General features: G+C 44.9%; 1 protein-coding gene across 4 annotated transcripts; it reads right to left on the minus strand.

The window, feature by feature from the left end:
* Window positions 1-1,300: 1,300 nt before the first annotated feature.
* On the minus strand, window positions 1,301-23,696 carry LOC106567856 (transcription initiation factor TFIID subunit 1). Of its 4 annotated transcripts, none has more exons than XM_014137679.2 (39): window positions 23,422-23,696; window positions 23,066-23,180; window positions 22,716-22,839; window positions 22,424-22,540; window positions 22,123-22,248; window positions 21,679-21,920; window positions 21,364-21,585; window positions 20,853-21,104; window positions 19,824-20,025; window positions 19,500-19,610; window positions 19,161-19,328; window positions 18,894-19,024; window positions 18,675-18,782; window positions 18,368-18,541; window positions 18,050-18,223; window positions 17,753-17,857; window positions 17,423-17,623; window positions 17,122-17,263; window positions 12,156-12,286; window positions 11,970-12,050; window positions 11,719-11,868; window positions 11,392-11,517; window positions 11,113-11,288; window positions 10,775-10,998; window positions 10,469-10,676; window positions 10,194-10,365; window positions 9,667-9,878; window positions 8,243-8,351; window positions 8,004-8,102; window positions 7,656-7,833; window positions 7,485-7,552; window positions 7,179-7,301; window positions 6,878-6,970; window positions 6,526-6,678; window positions 5,078-5,194; window positions 3,433-3,528; window positions 3,090-3,306; window positions 2,325-2,499; window positions 1,301-2,211 (listed from the first exon to the last, which is right to left on the minus strand). In XM_014137679.2, exons 2-39 carry the CDS (start codon window positions 23,177-23,179, stop codon window positions 2,004-2,006), a joined length of 5,829 nt encoding a protein of 1,942 aa, XP_013993154.1. In that variant the 5' UTR covers window position 23,180; window positions 23,422-23,696; the 3' UTR covers window positions 1,301-2,003. The 4 variants fall into 4 exon arrangements, with proteins under 4 accessions (XP_013993154.1, XP_013993153.1, XP_013993155.1 ...); XM_014137678.2 differs by having other exon boundaries at window positions 10,200-10,365; window positions 23,322-23,691; XM_014137680.2 differs by having other exon boundaries at window positions 23,428-23,690.

A 23,696-nucleotide genomic window follows, 5' to 3' on the forward strand; every position in this document is an offset into this window, starting at 1 on the left:
GTCGGTACTGTGAGACGCCTAAGACAGCGCTACAGGGAGACAGGATGGACAGCTGATCGTCCTCGCAGTGGCAGACCACGTGTAACAACACCTGCACAGGGTCAGTACATCCGAACAGTTCATTTGCGGGACAGGATGGCAACAACAACTGCCTGAGTTACACCAGGAACGCACAATCCCTCCATCAGTGCTCAGACTGTCTGCAATAGGCTGAGAGAGGCTGGACTGAGGGCTTGTAGGCCTGTTGCAAGGCAAGTCCTCACCAGACATCACCGGCAACAACGCCGCCTATGGGCACAAACCCACCGTCGCTGGAGCGGGATCGATTTGGAGGTGGAGGGTCCGTCATGGTCTGGGGCAGTGTGTCACAGCATCATTGGACTGAGCTTGTTGTCATTGCAGGCAATCTCAACGCTGTGCGTTACAGGGAAGACATCTTCCTCCCTCATGTGGTACCCTTCCTGCAGGCTCATCCTGACATGACCCTCCAGCATGACAATAAACGCAGTTGACAGTGAGAGGACGTTTCTTTTTTTGCTGAGTTTAGCATATTTTGTCCACACACAAAGTCCTCAAGGAGGTATACTTTATACTTGACACATCTATGTGAGTCCCTACAATAATAATCTATTTATACTTGACACATCTATGTGACTCCCTACAATAATAATCTATTTACTGTGGAGCAGAGTTCATGTTCCAGCACCAGCTTTAATGACCACTGTCATGAATAAGATGTAAATGTGGCAGGATAGGAAAAAGGCTTGGCAGGACAGGAAAAAGGTTTGGCAGGACAGGAAAAAGGTGTGGCTGGGTAGGAAAAAGGTGTGGCAGGACAGGAAAAAGGTTTGGCAGGACAGGAAAAAGGTGTGGCTGGGTAGGAAAAAGGTGTGGCAGGACAGGAAAAAGTTTTGGCAGGGTAGGAAAAAGGTGAGGCAGGGTAGGAAAAAGGTGTGGCAGGACAGGAAAAAGGTTTGGCAGGTCAGGAAAAAGGTTTGTCAGGGTAGGAAAAAAATGAAACACCTTGGTAATAGAACACTCAACATGGCACCACATTAACACAGTCCTTGGACTATACCCTGTGAGAGCAGACAGCAACGGTAGGTGGCTCCCTAATATAGTAATACAATGATTTGCTGCTAAAATATTGTTAATGTGCTACTACTGTATATTGGTATTGAACAGTGCCTTTCTTTTTATAAGCAAGACATGCGTAACACAAAAAGACAACTTCAACTTGGTTACATAAGATACTGTTAACATTTAGTCACAAAAACAATGAAAAAATGCAGGCATCATATCTGGTTTTACAGCATTTATTTAGGATCTCCTTAAAAGTTTGAGAGTTTCCTAATAACAGTACTGGAAACATCTCAAATGCCTGAACATCCAGGCTGCAATCATAATAGTTGATGGGGAATAACAGTATCACGCAAGCACTCAACTCAGTGTCTCACAGACACAAGGTTAGGATGAGACCTGGCACTGCTAACAAACAATGGTTAAAGTTGACTATTCAAATATTCAATAATCAAACTTTGCACAACCATGAAATAAAATGCTATTCAAGGTAAATCATTGTAAAAAAAATAATGTGTATATATATATATATATATATATACACACACACACACGTGTGTTGGTACATTGAAAGAAGCATAACCAGTATAATGTAAACCTGCCATAATGGAAGAGCTCACTTTCAACTGATTGAATATTTTGTACAATATTGATCTCACAGAGAAGTTTAATTGTAGAGACGTTATAGGTGTGTTAATGACTGGGCAGAAAACAAAGTCGAACACTGAGGGATTGACTGACACCAAATAAAGTTATGACAGTACAGGCTGAAGTTCAGCCTGCAACTTCAGGGTGTATTCATTTACTGAGCCTGAGATCATCTATTCCTGTGTATAGGTGTGGCTCTCTCTGTCTGTGTTTATGGTTGTAAGAGCATTTGCATCTCTGTGTGTGTGTGTGTGTATGTATGCAGGAACACTTCTCTAGTTGTCTGAGTCTAAGTCACTTTCTCCCCCGATGGACCTGAACTCTTCGCTGTCCTCCTCATCCTCACTCAGCTGCACCTGGGACAACACACTGGGACCTCTCCTCCGAGCTGCCTCTTCGTCCTCTTCCTCACTTATGCCGTAGCCCTCTCCATTGCCCATGCTGGAAGTCTGGGTGTGGATCTGACCCTCATAACTCCCATAACTATGGGGAAGGGGGGAGAGAAAGGTAAAGTATGGGTTAATAGGGCCCAAGATCCAAACAACGATGCAAATACACCTTGTACTGTATATAATGTGTCGGCCATGGTGTTGTACCTGACATTACTGTCCTCCAGGTGGGTCTCATCCGGCACCTCTTCCCCGTATGACATCATGCTCTCGTCCTGCTCCAGGCCCATGCGGGCCGTCTCATGGTGGGGTCTGGGAGGGGGCGGGGGACGCACCTCCACCTCTCTGTCTGAGTCACTGCCACTCTCTGACAGGTGGATAGCTGGGGCGGGACAGGAGAGGCAACACTGTTAGAACCTCACATTTCAAACACAGTCCCTAGTGTACTCCAGAAATCCTCCAATCATAGGATGAAGATTTTAAAGGGAAAGTTCACCCAAATTACAAAATGACACATTGGTTTCCTTACCCTGTAAGCAGACTATGGACAAGGTATGACAGCAATCCATGCTTTGGTTTAGTTTCCTTGCTACTGTTTCTACATGCTAACATTTTAGCATTTGTAGCACAAATCCCATTCAAGTCATGGGACAGATATTAGCATTTTTCATGCATCATGTCCAAATCGTCCGAAAGTATCTAAAATTGATTGTGAAGCTCAACAGAGTCACAGGTCATTTTATCATGATATCGGTCCCATGACAAATGCTAAAACGTTAGAAATGTGGAAACAGTGCCAGGGAAACTAAACCAAAGCATGGATTGGTGTTATACCTTGTCTATAGACTGCTTACAGGGTAAGGAAACCAATATGTCATTTTGTAATTTGGGTGAATATTTTTTTACCCAAAGCACATCTCTATTCACCATCTTACTCCATCCTATGACAACCTCCACCCTAGTGTGACTCACAGGAGAACGGGTTATCTCCCTCCTCTTCGCTGGCGTCATCCTCTCCGTCTGACATGAGCAGGTCCTGGTACAGCACGCTGGCCTGGGCTGGCCGACTGGAGCCTTCATCCTCGTCATAATCATCATCCTCGTGGCCCTGCAGCCTTCTGCGGGGCGGCAGCAGCAGCATCTCCTCTTCATCTTCCTCATCCTCCAGGTCTCCCTCACCATCCTCTGCCTGGGGAACAGGTCATCATCATCAAAATAACTAATTTGCCTGAACTACAGTCTTCAAATCTGCCATTTCTCTCTTTCAAAAACCATCTCTCAAACCCATATGGTTTCTTCATGATATGAGTCTTACAGGAGCTGGTGTCTTGGGCTTCCCGTCGTCATCCTCCTCCTCGAAGCCCTCGATGTCCACGTCCGACTCCTCCTCTCCTAGCCTTCTATGACGACCCTGGAGACACACGGAGAAGTTAAGCGACACTGAGACAGGAAAAGATACTTCTGGGGAAAGACAGATTGATAACTTGTGAAGCAATGGAGATGCCTGAAAATGTATAATTGGCCAGGCAAACAGAATGCTAGTATGACAGGGAGTCACAATTAGGAGCAAAAGTAACATACAAGCGAAACTGGCAGACAAATGAACCAAATGAGTTATGGGAAGGAACCATCTTTGTCTTAGGAATGAAAAGCACAAAGGGATCTTAGAATGGCTCCTAGTTAGGAGGAGCATGCACCAGTCAGGATCCACACTGGGAATGCAGAGGGAAGAACTGGAAGGGAGGACCAGGTGAATGTGCAAGGAGGAACGGGGGGAATGGGAGGGGAGAGGAGGGTGACCCCTGGATGAGACAGACGCCCGTTGCACTCCTGGGTGATCTCTCTCCGTACCTGCCCTACCCCCCTCTTCTCTGGAACAGCCATTAGAGATGCCTCAACCTCAGAGAAAAGGCTGGTCTCTCTGTGCAGGCTCACAGAGGCACTGCTGTCAAACACATCAGCAGGCTGCCCCCCCCACCCCACCCCACCCCGACCACACACACACAGAGACAGGAAAGAGGGAGAAGAGATAAACACATGGTAGGAAGGAGAATATACAGTGCCTTACAAAAGTATTCATCCCCCTTGACGTTTTTCCTATTTTATTGCATTACAACCTGTAATTTAAATGGATTTTATTTGGATTTCATGTAATGGACATACACAAAATAGTCCAAATTGGTGAAGTGAAATGGAAAAAATGACTCTTTAAAAAAATTCTAAAAAAGAAAAACGGAAAAGTGGTGCGTGCGTATGTATTCATCCAATTGAGAATCTGTGGTATGACTTAAAGATTGCTGCACACCAGCGGAACCCATCCAACTTGAAGGATCTGGAGCAGTTTTGCCTTGAAGAATGGGCAAAAATCCCAGTGGCTAGATGTGCCAAGCTTATAGAGACATACCCAAAGAGACTTGTCGCTGTAATTCCTGCAAAAGGTGGCTCTACAAAGTATTGACTTTGGGGGGGTGAATAGTTATGCACGTTCTGTTTTTTTGTCTTATTTCTTGTTTGTTTCACAATAAAAAATATTTTGCATCTTCAAAGTGGTAGTCATGTTGTGTAAATCAAATGATACAACCCCCCCAAAAATCCATTTTAATTCCAGGTTGTAAGGCAACAAAATAGGAAAAATGCCAAGGGGGTGAATACTTTCACAAGCAACTGTAGAGACTAAGGCATAGATAAACTATAGAAACAGCTACTAAATTGATACATACAAGAGTGCTAAAGAGGAACGACGAGGCAGAGAAAGACTAGAATGTGAAGAGGTATATGTAATATGGAGGGAGAGACTACAGCAGACAGAGGTTAAAAAGTAGGTCTTTGGAGAAGAGTGGCATTCCCCAACTCTGGAGCAGGTGAGGGGCGTGTTGAGGTACTTTATTTGGTGACTCTACGGTCTTATTGTTAGTATCTGGGTTGTTTCCGGGCCATAAATGGGACAGGAACATTGCTACCTGTGGTGTGTAGGTTCCAGGAGTCATGGGGTCCAGGCTATCCAGGTCTGCTGCATCCAGAGCTGCCTCTTTAGCTGTGGAGATGTCCTTCTCCAGCTGGGTCAGGTGCTCATCATACTGGGGAGATATCAAGCAACAGTCAAATTCTCAAACTATCCTTAGCAGAGGCAACATAATGAAGCCATAAATATGATTCATCATCTGACAAGGCATAAAGATGTCAATTAATTATACTGAACAAAAATATAAACAACATGCAACGATTTCAAAGATTTGACTGAGTTACAGTTCATATAAGGAAATCAATCAATTGAAATAAATGTATTAGGACTTAATCTATGGGTTTCACATAACTGGGAATACAGATATGCATCTGTCGGTCACAGATACCTTAAAAAAATATATAATTTAAGTAGGGGCGTGGATCAGAAAAACAGTCAGTATCTGGTGTGACCACCATTCATTTGCCTCATGCAGCGTGATACATCTCCTTCACATAGAGTTGATCAGAATGTTGATTCTAGCCTGTGGAAGGTCCCACTCCTCTTCAATGGCTGTGCAAAGTTGCTGGATATTGGCGGGAACTGGAACACGCTGTCGAACACGTCGATCCTCAGCATCCAAAACATGCTTAATGGGTGACATGTCTGGTGAGTATGCAGGCCATGAAAGAACTGGGACAATTTCAGCTTCCAGGAATTGTGTTCAGATCCTTGTGACATGGGTCCGTGCATTATCATACTGAAACATGAGGTGATGGCGGCGGATGAATGGCACGGCAATGGTCTTCAGGATCTCATCACGGTATCTCTGTGTATTCAAATTGACATCGATAAAATGCAGTTGTGTTCGTTGTCTGTATCTTATGCCTGACCATACCATAACCCCACCGCCACTATGGGGCACTCTGTTCACAACGTTGACATCAGCAAACCGCTCACCCACACAACGCCATACACATTGTCTACGGTTGAGGCCGGTTGGACGTACTGCCAAATTCTCTAAAACGACATTGGAGGCGGCTTATTGTAGAGAAATGAAGATTACATTCTCTGGCAACAGCCCTGGTGGACATTCCTGCGGTCAGCATGCCAATTGAACGCTCCCTCAAAACTTGAGACATCTGTGGCATTCTGTTGTGTGACAAAACTGCACATTTTAGACTGGCCTTTTATTGTCCCCAGCACAAGGTAGCCCTGTGCAATGATCATGATGTTTAATCAGCTTCTTGATATGCCACGCCTATGAAATGTCCACTAACAGAGATGTAACAAATACGTGCACAAAATTGGAGCGAATTAAGCTTTTTGTGTGTATGGAACATTTCTGGGATCTTTTATTTCATCTCATGAAACATGGGACCAACACTTTACATGTTGCATTGACATTTTTTGTTCAGTGTAGTTTCATTATGACCTTCTCTTGCAGTTTCTCTTTCATACACACACCTCTGCCAGGGTCTGCTTGCATACGTTGACTATCTCCAGGGCCGTATTGGTGTAAGGGCTGTCTGGACCGTTGTACTTGACACTGTTGGTGTGGACCAGGCTGACGTCAAACAGGAACACATCCCGGTTCTGGTACTTGTGTTTGGATATGTTCTGTTGGACCACAGCACACAGGGAGACTTTTAAATAACACTAATGGTTATATTATACATATGACCATCTACCTGTATATTACAAATATTACCATCAACTACATATAGGTTTGATCCATCTTGGCATCATAGGGATCCAAAAGGTGTCTTGTTGTGGTTTTCCTCAAGGCTAACACTGAAGTCTCCTTCCCATAACTCACCTTGCGGACATTCTCCAGGTCCATGGGTTGGACTATCACTTTGTAGTAATCTGGAACAAACTTCTTGTTGACTGGATGGTGGAATGGCCAAGACTGAAGAGGAGACAGAGACAGAGTAAGGACAGTTATAACACTATCACACTGTGTGCTTGATTGAACTGCTGGCAGAATTGTCAATATGTTTGTACATTTAAGAGCAAAGAAAAAACTGCTCAGTGAAATGACTTAAGTCACAAAGAAAATACAAATAGCAGATAGTCTCAGTAACATCCAAAGCGCCCGAAAGAAAGCAGACACTCACGTCAGGCACGGCCATCATCTTCTGAGTGACGATGTTGTCCAGGATGAAGGAAAAGGCCACCTGGTCATCATCGTCAAGCAGGGGGTTGATGGCTTTCTCCAGTCTCACCAGCCTGTCTTCCTTCTGCACAGGACAAAGGAATGTACCCGTTTAATTATTAACAAGTACTATTGAAGGCCACTTCCATTGTCTTCCAAGAGTTGCTGAACATTTTCCTCCTCCTTCTGCACACAGAGGACCAGAAATTGGGCTGTGTCTAAAATGGCACCCATCCAGGAATCCATCAGCGTGAACATTCACACGTACCTCTTTCAGTTTCTCATCACAAAGGTCCAGCATAGTCTGAGCCACCTGGGTTATTGGATGCTTGGCACCTGAATACACCGCAACAATTACAGTCTCAATAAGTTACAGAACAGTCGGTCACAGTAAAATATTAGTCATTCTCTTAAGGCTTCAAGTGGTTTAGAGTTGTACCGTTGTATGTCGCGCTGTTCTTGACAATGAGCTCCACGTTCTCTCTGAACTCCTCCCGGGAGGGGTACACACGCTTGCGCACATTCTCCCGTAGCGTCTGCAGATCCATGGGACGAGGGATGATCTTATAGTAGTCCTTCACCACCTTGGCATTGACTGGTGTGTGGAAGGGGTACGTCTGTGACAAGAGGTAAAGACAACCCAATTAGAGAGAAAAAAGTGTGTTTGTGAGAGAGAAACCTATATAGTGGTCAGAGCAGTGTAGGCACTGTCTGTCTGTAAGCAGTAGGTTGTGGGTGTGTGTTGGTCTTGCAGTGGGCTGTAGGTGTGTGGGTGTGTGTGTCTTACATTGGGGTGATCCCGCATGTCGTTGATAATACTCTCCAGGACTGAGGACAGGGTGACCATGGGGTCAGTGCGTCTGCGGTGGATGGATTTGTGGGGCCTCTGTGAGAGGATGAAACAAAACAAAAACCACCGAGAGCTAAGCCATAACTATCACAGTGTTAAATATTCTCCAGAGCTCGCTTTAACTGAATAGTCATACGCAACCAATGCAAAATATGGTAACTGGCAACCAGGCTCACATTTAGGTAGTCACAGTGTACGTTGTTCCCAACACGTCTCTTCTTCTTGGGGGGAAGCTGCTGTTTTGGGAACTTCAGCACCAGGGACTTCCTGCGCACCTCATCAGCACTGTGAGAGGAGACAACATGGTCCTTTACACAGCAGCACCAGGTAATATTTCCCTAACATTTAGACAGACGTAGAGAGCATAAGGAACACTATAGGAGCTTTTGGTCCGCAAAGAGAGTGGAAAAGACTACTGATATTCAGTCGTGATTTGGAAAGAAATTAGAACTGTCCCCCTCTCCTGTCAGTGTGTTTTAAAAATATATATTTCACCTTTATTTAACCAGGTAGGCAAGTTGAGAACAAGTTCTCATTTACAATTGCGACCTGGCCAAGATAAAGCATAGCAGTTCGACACATACAACAACACAGAGTTACACATGGAATAAACAAAACATACAGTCAATAATACAGTAGAAAAATAAGTCTATATACAAAGTGAGCAAATGAGGTGAGATAAGGGAGGTAAAGGCAAAAAAAGGCCATGGTGGCAAAGTAAATACAATATAGCAAGTAAAACACTGGAATGGTAGATTTGTAGTGGAAGAAAGTGCAAAGTAGAAATATAAATAATGGGGTGCAAAGGAGCAAAATAAATAAATACAGTAGGGGAAGAGGTAGTTGTTTGGGCTAAATTATAGATGGGCTATGTACAGGTGCAGTGATCTGTGAGCTGCTCTGACAGCTGGTGCTTAAAGCTAGTGAGGGAGATAAGTGTTTCCAGTTTCAGAGGTTTTTGTAGTTCGTTCCAGTCATTGGCAGCAGAGAACTGGAAGGAGAGACGACCAAAGGAGGAATTGGCTTTGTGGGTGACCAGAGAGATATACCTGCTGGAGCGCGTGCTACAGGTGGGTGCTGCTATGGTGACCAGTGAGCGGATAAGGGGGGACTTTACCTAGCAGGGTCTTGTAGATGACCTGGAGCCAGTGGGTTTGGCGACGAGTATGAAGTGAGGGCCAGCCAACGAGAGCGTACAGGTCGCAGTGGTGGGTAGTATATGAAGCTTTGGTGACAAAACGGATGGCACTGTGATAGACTGCATCCAGTTTATTGAGTAGGGTATTGGAGGCTATTTTGTAAATGACATCGCCGAAGTCGAGGATCGGTAGGATGGTCAGTTTTACGAGGGTATGTTTGGCAGCATGAGTGAAGGACGCTTTATTGCGAAATAGGAAGCCAATTCTAGATTTAACTTTGGATTGGAGATGTTTGATGTGAGTCTGGAAGGAGAGTTTACAGTCTAACCAGACACCTAGTTATTTGTAGTCCACATATTCTAAGTCAGAACCGTCCAGAGAAGTGATGCTGGACGGGCGGGCAGGTGCGGGCAGCGATCGGTTGAAGAGCATGCATTCATTCCAGTGTGTGTGGTGTGTACCTCTCGATGAGCTGCTTGCCCAGGACGATCTTGGTTCCCTCCACTTTAATGAGTTCCTCGTTGTCATTGTGGATGACAGTCTTCTCAAGCTCCTCCTCCTGCTCCTCCGTCATGGCAACCGGGTTGGAGGGCGGAGCATTGGTCTGGTAGTATAGTGGGCAGAACTTGTTGGTTCGCATGTGCCCGATGGCACCGCAAGCTCCGCACTTCAGCTAGGGCAGAGGGGGTAAGAAGAGATGTAGTTAACAACCAGACAAACACTGTACATAACAATGTGGACTGCACGTCACTGCATCACATCATGCTACCTTCACTGTAGTACACCAAACACTACGTTATCATGCTTATTATAAGCAATATAATATATTGCTAATAAAGAAAAGTGTGAAAAAAAGTGAGGAAGGTTTATCTTGAACTAAATGATCCTATTTTCGAGACAGCAGGTCAGCAGGAAAACAAACAGTAGGTTATGGAAAAGCAGGTGAGGATAGTCTTGGAGATGAATCATTATGGGCTGGCAAGCTTACTTTTACCTTGAGGTCTGGCCTCTCCTTGATCTTCTTGGCCTTCTTCTCAGGGGGGCTCTTGAACCGGTCCTTCTCCTGGTTCCTCTTCAGCCTCCTCAGCTGCTCCTGGATCCGCCTGCGCTCCTTCCTCATCTCCTCTCTATGTTGCTCATCAAACAGCGCAAACTTCTTTCTACATTGGCAGAAGGCAGACAAAGACTGTGTGAGGTTGGGTACACTACACACAGACCAAACACTCATATTACACAAACACACACACACACGGAGGAACTTACATGAAGTCGTCGTCCTTGGTGGTTCTGATTCTGGTGTAGGCGTCTATGACGGAGGGTTTGCGGACCGTCTCACAGCGGACATACTCCTTGCCGTCCTCGTCTCTGAAGGTGCGGTAGATTTTGAGGCGCCGTCCCGTAGCGGACGAGTTCAGGCTGGTGACCGAGGACGTGTCGTCATCTTTATGGGAGCCCGTGGACAAAGCACTGGCTGCAGGGACACACAGAGAGAGATTCGACTTGCACACACACTCCAGTAAACACGTATGAAAAAAGCCTGAAATGCACATGCATACACACGCCACTTACAGAAGCCCTTGCGTACTTTGCGTCCCTTGTGGTCGCTCTCCTCTCCCATCAGCATCCTCTGCAGCTCCTTCCTCTCCTGCTCCTCCCTCTCCCTGGACAGCTGGGAGCTGGTCTTCTTGTTCTGCAGCATGTTCTCAATGTTCTTCCCCATCTCCTCAAAGTCACTGTCCTCCGCTGAGCTGCTGTCTGTGTCTGTGGACAGGACCTCTGTGGACTCTAATACTCTGGGGAGCAAATAGAGGGTAGAACATCACATCATCTACAGCATCCCTATAGGAAATGAGTGGTGAATTATGGTTATCTGGATAAAGGGGGAATGGAGGATGAGATGGCCTCACTTGTTTTGCAAGTCAAAGATCCTCTGGCACTCCTCCTTGTAGCGCTCCTGGTGTTCGGCTACAGAGAAGCGGGACCCGCGGGCAAATTTGCTCATGGGCCCCTCGCCAGAGCGCGCCTGCTCTGTGGACATGGTCCTCACCACGTCAATCACCTCCCAACGAGACAGCTTCTTTATCTGAAACGCACATATACACACAGGTTTAAGAGATTGATCTGACCTTCATACTTAGGTTGGTGGAAGAAATGAGGGAACTGAAGACATTATTATGTAATAATACCTCCTCCTCTGGAACACCAAACTTGCGCAGCAGCTGCTTGGCGTTTTTTAGTGATAGTCTTCTCAGATCAGCGTCTGTCCCTGTCACGGTCTTCTTAGCGGGTTGTGGCTCCCGGTCATCCTGGGCCTAAACACGACAAATAACAAAATAACCTTTAGCTCAGTAATAAATGATTAAATAATCATCAAAAAACAATTGAATGGTTATAACAGAAAATATTTTTGTCAGAAAGGCTATGAACGCATGACTGGAATTATGGCCCCCTGATCTGAATACAGATCTAGCAGAAGTGTTTCAGTGCACTGGGGTAAAACAAAGAGGAAGTACCTTTTGTTGAGTGGGCTTGTTGGGCACTTTGACGTAAGAGAATCCCTCTCCACAACCTGTAGGGTCGGCCACCCCCATGACCTCCAGCAGACACTTCCCCTTCATGGCAGCGATGAAGGCTCGCGTCGTGTTCCAAGGGGCCGTGCGGACCTAGGGTGGACCACCGAGAACACTGGTGAGATCATGGATCATCCTTTTTTTCAACATCAAAATCATTGTTTTATGAAAAGGAAGCAGGAGTAGCGCTGAACCTCATCATCAATCTTCATCTGGAAGTCTTCCTCGTTCTCTTCCTCTGGAGCAAAGAAGGACTTTTCACCATATCCAGCATCCTGGTGGAGAGAGAGAGAGAGAAAAGTTATGGTATAGTTCACACAGTGCCATACAGAATACCAATATGACAGATAGGCTCTTTGTTTAGGTACTGTCAGTCTTACCTTCAGTCTCTGCTCTGCCACCAGCATGCTGTAGTAGGCACAGCACTGCTCTGGAGACACCATGGCCCTGATCTCCTCCTCAGTAGGCAGCCTGAAGTCAGGCTTCAGCACCCACCAGTTGGAGTCCATCCCTGGGAACAGGGGGAGGGCAAATTCTATTAAATCATATAACAAATATTAACCACGTTCTCTTAACTCCACCCTTATTGCCCAACTTAGAGCTTTGTAAGATTAACCTGTTAGGGCTAGGGGGCCGTATTTACACGGCCGGATAAAAAAACGTACCCGATTTAATCTGGTTATTACTACTGCCCAGAAACTAGAATATGCATATAATTATTGGCTTTGGATAGAAAACACCCTAAAGTTTCTAAAACTGTTTGAATGGTGTCTGTGAGTATAACAGAACTCATATGGCAGGCAAAAACCTGAGAAGATTCCAAACAGGAAGTAACCTCTCTGACCATTCCTTGGGCTTCTTGGCTCTGTTTATTGAACATTTAGGATCTTTGCTGTAACGTGACACTTCCTACGGCTCCCATAGGCTCTCAGAACCCGGGAAAAAGCTGAATGATGTAATTCCAGCCGCTGGCTGAAACACATTAGCGCCTTTGGTAAGTGGCCGATCAGAGGACCATCAGACTGAGGCTCGTGCACGAGGGGATCCCATGTTTTTATTTTCTCTCTCTTTGAACGTAAACATGCTTTCCCGGTCGGAATATTATCGCTTTTTTACGAGAAAAATGGCATAAAAATTGATTTTAAACAGCGGTTGACATGCTTCGAAGTACGGTAATGGAATATTTAGAAATTTTTTGTCACGAAATGCGTCGTGCGCGTCACCCTTCTTTACACTTCGGATAGTGTCTTGAACGCACGAACAAAACAGAGGATATTTGAACATAACTATGGATTATTTTGAACCAAACCAACATTTGTTATTGAAGTAGAAGTCCTGGGAGTGCATTCTGACGAAGAACAGTAAAGGTAATAACATTTTTCTTATAGTAAATCTGACTTTGGTCAGGGCTAAACTTGGTGGGTGTCTAAATAGCTAGCCCTGTGATGCCGGGCTATCTACTTAGAATATTGCAAAATGTGCTTTCACCGAAGAGCTATTTTAAAATCGGACATAGCGAGTGCATAGAGGAGTTCTGTATCTATAATTCTTAAAATAATTGTTATGTTTTTTGTGAACGTTTATCGTGAGTAATTTAGTAAATTCACCGGAAGTTTGCGGGGGGTATGCTAGTTCTGAACGTCACATGCTAATGTAAAAAGCTGGTTTTTGATATAAATATGAACTTGATTGAACAAAACATGCATGTATTGTATAACATAATGTCCTAGGTGTGTCATCTGATGAAGATCATCAAAGGTTAGTGCTGCATTTAGCTGTGGTTTGGGTTTATGTGACATTATATGCTAGCTTGAAAAATGGGTGTCTGATTATTTCTGGCTGGGTACTCTGCTGACATAATCTAATGTTTTGCTTTAGTTGTAAAGCTTTTTTGAAATCGGACAGTGTGGTTAGATTAACGAGAGTCTTGTCTTTAACATGGTGTAAAATAGTCATATGTTTGAGAAATTGAAGTAATAGCATTTCTAAGGTATTTGAATAACGCGCCACAGGATTCCACTGGCTGTTACGTAGGTGGGACGAAATCGTCCCACTGGCCCTAGAGAAGTTAATGGACGCATGTCGCATGAGAATTCCCCAAAGATCTTATACCCTTTGGATATTTGTTTTATTTCATCAACTGAAGCGTCTTGTAGGCTTAAAGCGGAGGTGTTGCAGGAGCAGAACAGCAGATATTAACGAAGGACCATGAAAACCTCTGGTACCTTACTGATGCTTTCCTCAGACCACACCTTACCTCCACAGTAAACTCCACATCCAGAATATTCTGACATCCCTCTTTCCTGACGCATGTCAGTCAAAGGCACACGATCTTTGACCTCACACAGCTAAGCATCAGAGTCACCTCTCTTTCTTACACCTCAACACTTCTCTGAGATCACACAGGAGTAGAAACGTCAAAGGGATACTGCGAGATTGAGATTTAGGTTGTTTCTCTACTTACCCAGAGTCAGACGAACTCATGGATACTATTTCTATGTCTCTGCGTGCAGTTTGGGGAAAGTTTAAATCAGTATATCGCAATTGAAGTCTTAAAAGCAGAGAAATTGACCTAACTACTCCAAATCTGGGTGGTTGATCATTTATAGTCTTAGAAAGCTATACCTAGTAATCAATATTGTGTTAATTAAGAAACAAGATTCTATCCACTTCCTCATTCTGTCCCGTTGGGCAGTGCCAAAGAGACAGAAACAATATTGCGATCTCTATACATCTCTATGCGACAATGGGACAGAGAATGAGGATCTCGTTTATGATTATCAGTAACATTTTGAGAGGAGCTGGCTGGAGACTTCCAGCAATTGCGCAAAGCTAACAATATGATAACTTCAATAATATCCAAACTGTACGCAGAGTAGTGCTGAGCGATTAGTGTTTTTTGAGGTCTGTTCGGCTTCGGTTCGATTATTAAAAAATAATCCCGGTTTTCTATTTCATTTTTTTTTTTTTACTATGCATGTGGGTTGAATGCTGTAACAGAATAAAACAATTAATAAAAGTCCAATGAAGGTAGTGACTACCCATTACTGCTTATTACTTATTAACCATCATTTATTCACATTACTTTAATAAAATATTTGCTTTATTTCATTACTGTATTATTTCATGTCATCATCTCATTTCTTTAGAGCTGCTGCCTACGCTGTCTGACAAAATCACTATAATTAGTAGTTCTTCAAAGTAAATAAGGACTACTTTTATGACTGCTGAATACCAACTATCAATCACTTAGACCATGTATTTTCAGATAGCGTGGTTAGAGCGTTGCTCCTGAGAAGGATAGTCATGCTGACACTAGTGCTGTTCTAGCATTCTAGAACAGCCCGGGGTGGCAGGTAGCCTAGTGGTTAGAGTGTTGGGCCAGTATCCGAAAGGTTGCTAGGTCAAATCCCCGAGCTGACAAGGTATAAATCTGTCGTTCTGCCCCTAAACAAGACAGTTAACCAACTGTTCCTAGGCCGTCATTGTAAAAAAATAATTTGTTCTTAACGGACTTGCTTAGTTAAATAAAAAATGAATAAATAAATAGCAAAGCAACTGCTTTCTATCCCTGATGATCGCGCGTTCTCTCTGTCTCCCTGTCTGCTCCACACAGACCAGACAAATAGATGGACGCGCAATGGATTATGGTCATTGTAGTTAATTACCCCGTTTTCTGCACTAAACTATGCAGAATATTGGCCTGTTGGAAACTACAACTCCTTACTACACTACATAGTTTGGGCTTGGTCTGATTTCTCTCTTCAGAAACTGCATATCCAGCTCACATAAAAAACAGAACGAAATGGAATTCAAATAATTGAACCGACGTCAGTCAGTTGTTTAAAAACAGAAAAATAGCAGATATTTTGGGTAACCACTCAGCACAGAGATACACAAATGGTATCCATCAGTTTGTCTGACTCTGGGTACATAGAAAAATTACCTAAACATTTCGCAGTATCCCTTTAAGAGGAAATCAGGATTTTTTGTCCTTCAAACAATCCTCAATAAACTGGATGCAGTCTATCACAGTGCCATCTGTTTTGTCACCAAAGCCCCATACACTACCCACCACTGCGACCTGTACGCTCTCGTTGGTTGGCCCTCGCTTCATACTCGTCACCAAACCCACTGGCTACAGGTTATCTACAAGTCTCTGCTAGGTAAAGCCCCGTCTTATCTCAGCTCACTGGTCACCATAGCAGCACCCACTCGTAGCACGCGCTCCAGCAGGTATATCTCATTGGTCACCCCCAAAGCCAATTCCTCCTTTGTTCGTCTTTCCTTCCAGTTCTCTGTTGCCAATGACTGGAACGAACTGAAAAAAATCACTGAAGCTGGAGACTCATATCTCCCTCACTTACTTTAAGCACCAGCTGTCAGAGCAGCTCACAGATCACTGCACCTGTACATAGCCCATCTGTATACAGCCCATCTATCTATCTACCTCATCCCCATACTGTATTTATTGATTTATTTTGCTCCTTTGCACTCCAGTATCTCTACTTGCACATTCATCTTCTGCACATCTACCATTCCAGTGTTTAATTGCTATATTGTAATTACTTTGCCACCATGGCCTATTTATTGCCTTAACTTACCTCATTTGTACTCACTGTATATAGACTTTTTGTTTACTTTTGTTGTACTGTATTTTTGACTGTATGTTTTGTTTATTCCATGTGTAACTCTGTTGTTGTATGTGTTGAATTGCTATGCTTTATCTTGGCCAGGTCGCAGTTGCAAATTAGAACTTGTTCAACTAGTTTACCTGGTTAAATAAAGGTGAAAAAAAAAATATTATAATAATAAATAAAAAAAGAAGGACAGTGCGTCATACTGTACTACTGACAAACATGAGGCTATACGGTATTATTGGGTAAGCATAGTCTTACGTTTCCATTCGTCCAAAATCACATCGCTTTCACGCCTCCCTTGGAGGTCTGAAGACTTTTTTATTGCGAAAGCAGTTTGATTGGTCCGCTGGCTCCCAGTAGCAAGACTTTGATTGGATGTTACATTTCATGAACCCTTGCCCCACATGCCCGTTGGTGGTACGTGTTAAGTTCGTCTGTTTTGCCAGAAGTGTGCTCTATACACAAAATCAACATACATCAACATATTTTGATGGGTTTTAATCTGCAATTTCCCAGCCATCCTCACGCACTGTTGCACCTACAACACTAGGCATTTGATTTGTTTGACGTGTTGCGTAGCGTCACTGATTGCAAGTCTCCACCCATATTTAGCCATTTTTCTGCCATTAAAACTTCCCCAGGCTTCCCGTTTTAGGGAAGCCTGATTCTCGATGAGGCTAGGGTAAGTAAGGTTAGCTGTTTCTACCTGTACGCTTGAAGTCAGCACAGAGTTTTAGGCGTTTGCGGATGCTGCTTTCTGAATGTGAGGGGAAGGCTTTCTTTATGTCCTCCATGCGGATTCTCCTAGGGCGATCTTTACTCTTCCAGAACAACCGATAGATAAACACCTGCACAGAAGAGGAGACATGAGTGTCGGCAAGAATGCATTCTTATAGTGTGCTTTCTCTTGTGTGTGACAATGTGTGTGTGTGTGTGTGTGTGTGAGAGAGAGAGAGTGTGTGGATTTGCAGATGCTGTAATGCGCGCATGTGCATCGCAAGGTATACCTGCAGGAAGTCTCTGATATGAGTGTTGGCTCGTTTGGAGTTGGGTCCAGGGACCTCATAGAGCGGACACTGCTGTCCAACCACAAAGATGTCCACCAGCTCTCTGATGAAGTAGCCCTGCCGTGTACGCAGCACCAGGAAATCTGTCTCTGGCATCTTGTGGAGGTAGATGGGGGCGCGGAAAAGGTTGTTCTCAAAAGCCTAAAATAAAGAAAGACATGACAGAGCTCTACATTCTCTCTTTCTGGGTATCAGGCTCATTCAGAGCAAATTATTTTTCAAACATCAATAATTTGTCATGTAAATGACTGTAATGAACGTGGTACTGACCGGGAGCAGCTGTCCGGGGTGCAGGGAGCCCAGGAAGGGAGAGGTGTGGCAGTACACCGTCTCGCCGTACTTACAGTCTGGAGCTCCAGGGTCCTTGCCTGGTTTCTGAGGGGAAACAGCCATGTTTCACATTTATTCGATTTTAAAGTGTATTCACACATATGTTAACAAAACAAAACACAATTCATAGACAATAGAGGAAGGAAAATAACCACTGAGGTGGTTCTGTTTTGAGTAAATGCTAATCAATGTTGATACAAGGGAAATGGTAGTTGAAAGACTAGTGCAGTGACTCACTCTCTTGTAGTAGTTCTTGATCTTGGTTGCCATGCCGACTTGCATGATGAGCGGAGGGTATTCCTCGCTGTACTCTGCCAGAATCAGGTCTCCGTCTTTCCCTGTCAGATCCTGAGCTGTCCGCATGAAGAACATGTCACCGCCACCGGAAGCCTGGCGTTCCTGCTCTCGCATCTATGGGCACAGAAAAATACATTTAACACAAATCACACACAAACAGGGTTATCAACACACACAGACAGACAGACGCATTCCTGATGACCTGTGATAAGACAGAGAGAAGGATGGAGGTGGATGAGGTACGTTCTGGGGCCTCACCTTGGCCTTCTTCTTGATCTGTTTGAGTAGGGGCTGTGCTGCGTGGGGACCTGGCTGGGACAACGTCCCGAACGAGTACTTCTTCAGAGAGGGCCGGTGGAACCCGCGCAGCTTCATGGGTCCCATGTGAGTAGGGAAGAACGGCTGCCTCAGCTCCACTGCAGAGATGGAGTGCTGGAGGGAAAGATAGACAGAGAAGGTTACATACAACTACTGTGAACATTCAGTACATAGCTAAGTTTATCCTGCGCTATAGTTAAGATTATCCTCTTTAACTGCTGATCACAGGAGAGAATCTAGTGCCCACCTGAATGATGTTGCCACCGAAGGTGCCCCTCAGGCCCTGCTGCTTGGGGTAATAGAACTCATCGTTGGACAGGTTCCATGGGTCCTTCACCTCAGGCTGGGACATGTTCTGTAGGCAGCAGACCAAACAGAAAAGGAGTTAACAGGCTAGTTCAGGGACTGCAGAATGGCATTTAAGATGCAGATCTACGTTATGTTCTCTGTTTCAGTCCTGTAGTACCTGTTGAGGCTCCTCCTTTATGACCCCAGTCTTCCCCAGCAGGATGCGACTCTTCTTCAGTGCCGACTCCTTCTTGTTCTCCTTGGACGGGGAGTGGGACGTACGCTCAGACTCCTTCTCATCTGGGATTTCTGCAAGAGGCCAAGTTCAGAGATTTGTGGATAGATCAAAGCATTCAAAAGGTTACAGACCATCAAGATATTTCATAATATGTTGAAACTGACTGAAAAATGGTGTACACACAGTTCACTAAGAAAGGGGCAGTACCTAAAATGATGTTCTCATCGTTGGGGTCCAGGGTGAGGACAGGGGGTGAGAGCATGCGGTCCATGGCCTGGTCGTCCCAGATGATGTTGTCTTCCCAGCGCCCGTACACCAGCTCCTCATTGTCAATGGGGAAGATGGAGAACCAGGGGGCGTCGTCTTCATGAGAGGCTGTGGCGAGATCAATAGGGAATCAGTAGTGATAGATTTACTCTTTAGTGGTGCGTTCACCGTGTCAACTAACAGAGATAAGTAGGAATATGTTGTAATATCACGTTGTTCATCATTATAACAGTCAATTACACTCGACAACAGATACCAGGTAAACTAGCCTCCTCGTACCATAATGGTCATGGTGGTGTTTGTCTCTCTTGGAGCCAGAGCCGATGGAGGGGGCTTTGGGCATGGGTGGAGGAGTGGGGGGCACCAGCTGAGAGTTACTCCTACACAGACCTGTAGTGTAGATAGACATCATGAATACCTAGATAACCCAAAGCAGACAAATACACAACAATTATATCAGTTTATATTTGCCACTGTAGTCCTAAAACCCCTGCACGGATGGGGTTTACGCTTTGGTGATGGGATTTCAATGAGGTAGGAATCTCCAGTACGCAGGTCAGTCTGTGTTCATTGGTACTGGAGTGGAGTGGGTGAGTCTCTCACCCTGCTGTGCGTTGTAGGCATTGGCATTACGCGTCATGCTGGAAGGCAGCCACCCTGCCAGACTGGCTCGCTGGGTCTTAGTGCCTTTGTGTTTCACGTCCTCTCCGTTCCAGATGATGTCGTCCTCCCACTGAAGCTGGGTGACCATCAGAAAGAGCTCGTTCTCCAGGGCCTGTTCATCCTTTTCGTCACCACTGCCCTCCTAGACAGAAAAAAACACAAAGAACATGGTAAGTCTTAAATGTAATGTAAAATGTAAGTCTTTATAGAATGTTGTCTGTTCTCTTCTAACTAAGAGTTGGAAGAAGGTGTAGCTAGAAATGGAAGATTGAGAATCAAAAAGGAGCTGAACTCAAAAACCAACTTCTCTGGTTGAAAACGGCCTATGTGGCAACGATATTGTTCTTAAACAATTGTACTAGTTGCAACATTTACTAAAAAGTGTAAGAACTATGGTCATAATTTGCAAGATTTAAGGAATCTAGGGTACGTCACAGTTTTCCTTGGGTTGGGTTTAGATTTAAATCCTGCCCACATGTCCACGGCTGGCAGCACCCAAATAATCATTGATTTGGAGCACAGCTGCGACATAACATCAGGCAACGAATGAGACGAATATCGCCGGCAATGTTATTTTGAAAGAATGAGACTTGTTTGTTATACACGGCTTGGTTTTTTCCCCAACTCAAACATCCTCACATTCGTGTGCTAACTTTAGCATCACAAACACAACTTTCATTAAAGATTCTGATACGCTAGAAAGCAGGAAATGCTCTGAGCTTGGGATTCTTGACCAATCACGTTCACGTTGTCATGCTGCGCCGCACGGTTGCTAAGCCATTCATCACACGTACGGTGGCTGTTTGGGATATTTCAAGTAAAGAGGAACACACAACGGTATCGAACATAACACACCCACTTAAAACTCATTGCTTCTAGCATTTCTTAATGAGGATGTAGAAAAGCGAGGCAAAATGAGTGAGTTCAGCCCTAATCCTAAAGCATCAGTGAAGTGTATGGGTTGCCAACCTCTTTGGGAGGTTGTGAAAATGGTGGTGGTGGTTCTGGCCTCTCCTGCTTCTCCTGCTCATCTTCCTCCTCCTCCTTCAGTTTGAAGCCATAGTGGAAACCACTGCCATCCTCAGGGACCCCCATCATGTCATACCAGAGCTGGGCCGGACCATAGCGCCACTCTGCCACCTTGGGCCTGGACTCTGTCACCTTGTCCCCGTCTCCAGAGGCCTGGGAGAACTTGGACTCTACTGGGGCCATCATGGTGATCTGGGGGAAGGAGAGAGGGACAAGGAATTAATTATTGAAGATGATCTTTTTGAGTAATCTCTTTTGTCCACTTCATTTTCTAAGGAGAGAAAACCCATACAGAATTATACTGCGACTGAATCACATTACTAAACCTTGTAAGCTCTCATAAACAAGCTGTGAAAATTATACAGGTAAATAACCAAACAGTTTCACAGGGATTTCAAACAAGTTTTCACAGTTCTACATATCTCTGACTAAGAGATTGTTGCACACTGACCTCGTCATCAGACAGGCACTGTTCTGGGGGTGGAGGTGGGGCGTATTCATAGTCCCAGCCAGACTTCTTCTCTGGTCCCTGCTGCTCCATGGGCTCAGCGCCCTCTGGTGGGGGTGTCTCTGGCTGGGGGTCGCGGTGCTTCCTCTTCCTCTTTCTTCGTGCACTCCGCCACACCGACGGCATGTTCTTCCCAGGGCCAAACAGTCGAAGGAACCGCAGCACCTGGATGGGTTCAGAGGAGTGGATGGATAGACGTTAATTTATGCTCTGTGATATTTGGTGACCTATACAGTGTGTCCAAGGAGGACAGCTCACCCTTCCAGGCCTGAACTCTGGGAAGAGCTGTGTGACGCCAGGCAGGGCTTTGGCAGCATCCTTCTGCATGATGCCAGCCAGGGGCAGGCTGAGGGAGGTTGGAGGACCCCCAGACCCAGAGCCTGTGGAGGGGCGGTCTGTCTCTGACTCAGAATCTGAGGAGCTGCTGAAGTCCACTTTGTCTACTAGAGAGGAGGGAGCGATGATGGAGGGCAGGATGATCCCGTCTCCTTCATCCCCAACTGTGGAGAAAGCAACAATAGCAGACACTGGGGTTAGAGCCCTTCTGACTCTATGAGTGCTAATTACTAGCATGTATTCTTGACATTAAATACATCAATATCCCTGTATTTCTTTTCAGATTGTGAAGAATCATGCTTGTTCAATATAAGTACAAAGTATCTTTTCACTGGCACTTTTGGCCCTTCCTCATCCAATCCTTACCACTTGCAGCCGTAGGAGAGGAATCCTCTTTCTTGCCACCAGGAGTGGGGAGACTTGGAGGAGGTGGAGGGGGCATAAGCTTGGCATCAATATCCTCACAATCCGCATCATAGTCATCCTCATCATCTGAGACAGAGAGAAAAGGTGTCCAGTTATCGGCCATGCAAAGTCTCTGATAAAGAGGGTGGAAATTAAATACCATTCATTTATCTGTTCTGGTAAACTAGGGTACATGCACTCCTAGATGGCTGTGTACAGTATATACATGTACATATGTGGGGTTGCATGGGTATTACTGCACCTGTTCTCCTGGTAGGCTGCAGGCTGCCCATGGCCTGACGATACTTCTTAGTCTCATCTTCAGCCACCTCGTTGATGTCAGAATAATCAACTGCATCGGCATCGTTCTTCACCCATCCTGCATAAGAAAAAGGACATGAAACCGTCACTCATTTATCACAGTATTTACACACACACACAACTTACAAACACAACTAAGGAGCATATTGACTGTCATGTTGAGCCAGTTAAAAAACAGTTCCCAGCCATGGTACTACCCCACCCACAGCCTTACTTCATGCCCTTCCTCTTACCCTCTGCATTTGTGCCACCTGTGTCTCCATCCTCGTCAGGATCGTCCTCCTCACTGGCTGTGATCTCTGTGATGAGGTTGCCCAGGCCCAGAGAGCCCAGGCCAGCCAGGTGCTTCTTGGACTCCTGGGGTGTGGAAGGAAATAGCATTGTCAAACAAGCATCGCATTTGATATGCCAAAGTGTATTGGAATATACCAGGTGTGAAAATGTCTGTTGTCTTTATAAGTAACATTGCACCAAAGACATAGTGGACAAGTGATCAACATAATAACACAAAACCCATATTCAGCAAATGTACATCTCAGTCCTGCAGAATGCTTTATTCTTTTAACAAAATATAGTCACTCACAGTGTCCAGCACACTGTCTCCCTCCAGCTGACCATCTTCATTGATGTTCCCGAAGAGAAAGCCAGTGAGAGAGAAGGGGCGGTCTTGGTCTTCATCACTGTCTGAGTCCGACATCCTGAGAGAGCAATGAATGTCAATGTGTGATTCATCTATTCTCTCTTGTTTATATAGTCCTCACAGTAGATGAAATGCAGTTAACTGAACAAAAGTGAAACTAGACATTTTGGTTTTGTGACAAAGGAGGTGGCAAACCCACCCATGATAATCAAAACAAACGGGATGGAATGACAGACAGCAAAACATACAAACTAAATGAATAGGTATGTTGAAGGTTTGATCTTATTAACTTGCGTTACTTTTACACAGTTAGGAAGGCCAGTTGTCCTCGGATTAAGGCCAGCTTGATAATATCCTCGGACTCAACTTGCCGCTAACTTGGCAAATTAACGTTAGTATCCTATGCGACCTCCGTTCACTACGCCAGTATCCACACGCGGTAAAAGGGTGGGTATCTCACCGACCCGTTATTTCGAAAGAAAATATATGGGTTTCATTGTTTTCAAATGTAGTCGATGAAGACAACACCAACCAACATTGAGCTATGCGCGTGCGCATAGTTCATTTCCGCTCC

This window comes from Salmo salar, chromosome ssa13 (assembly GCF_905237065.1).
Source record: "Salmo salar chromosome ssa13, Ssal_v3.1, whole genome shotgun sequence".
NCBI lineage: Eukaryota > Metazoa > Chordata > Actinopteri > Salmoniformes > Salmonidae > Salmo > Salmo salar.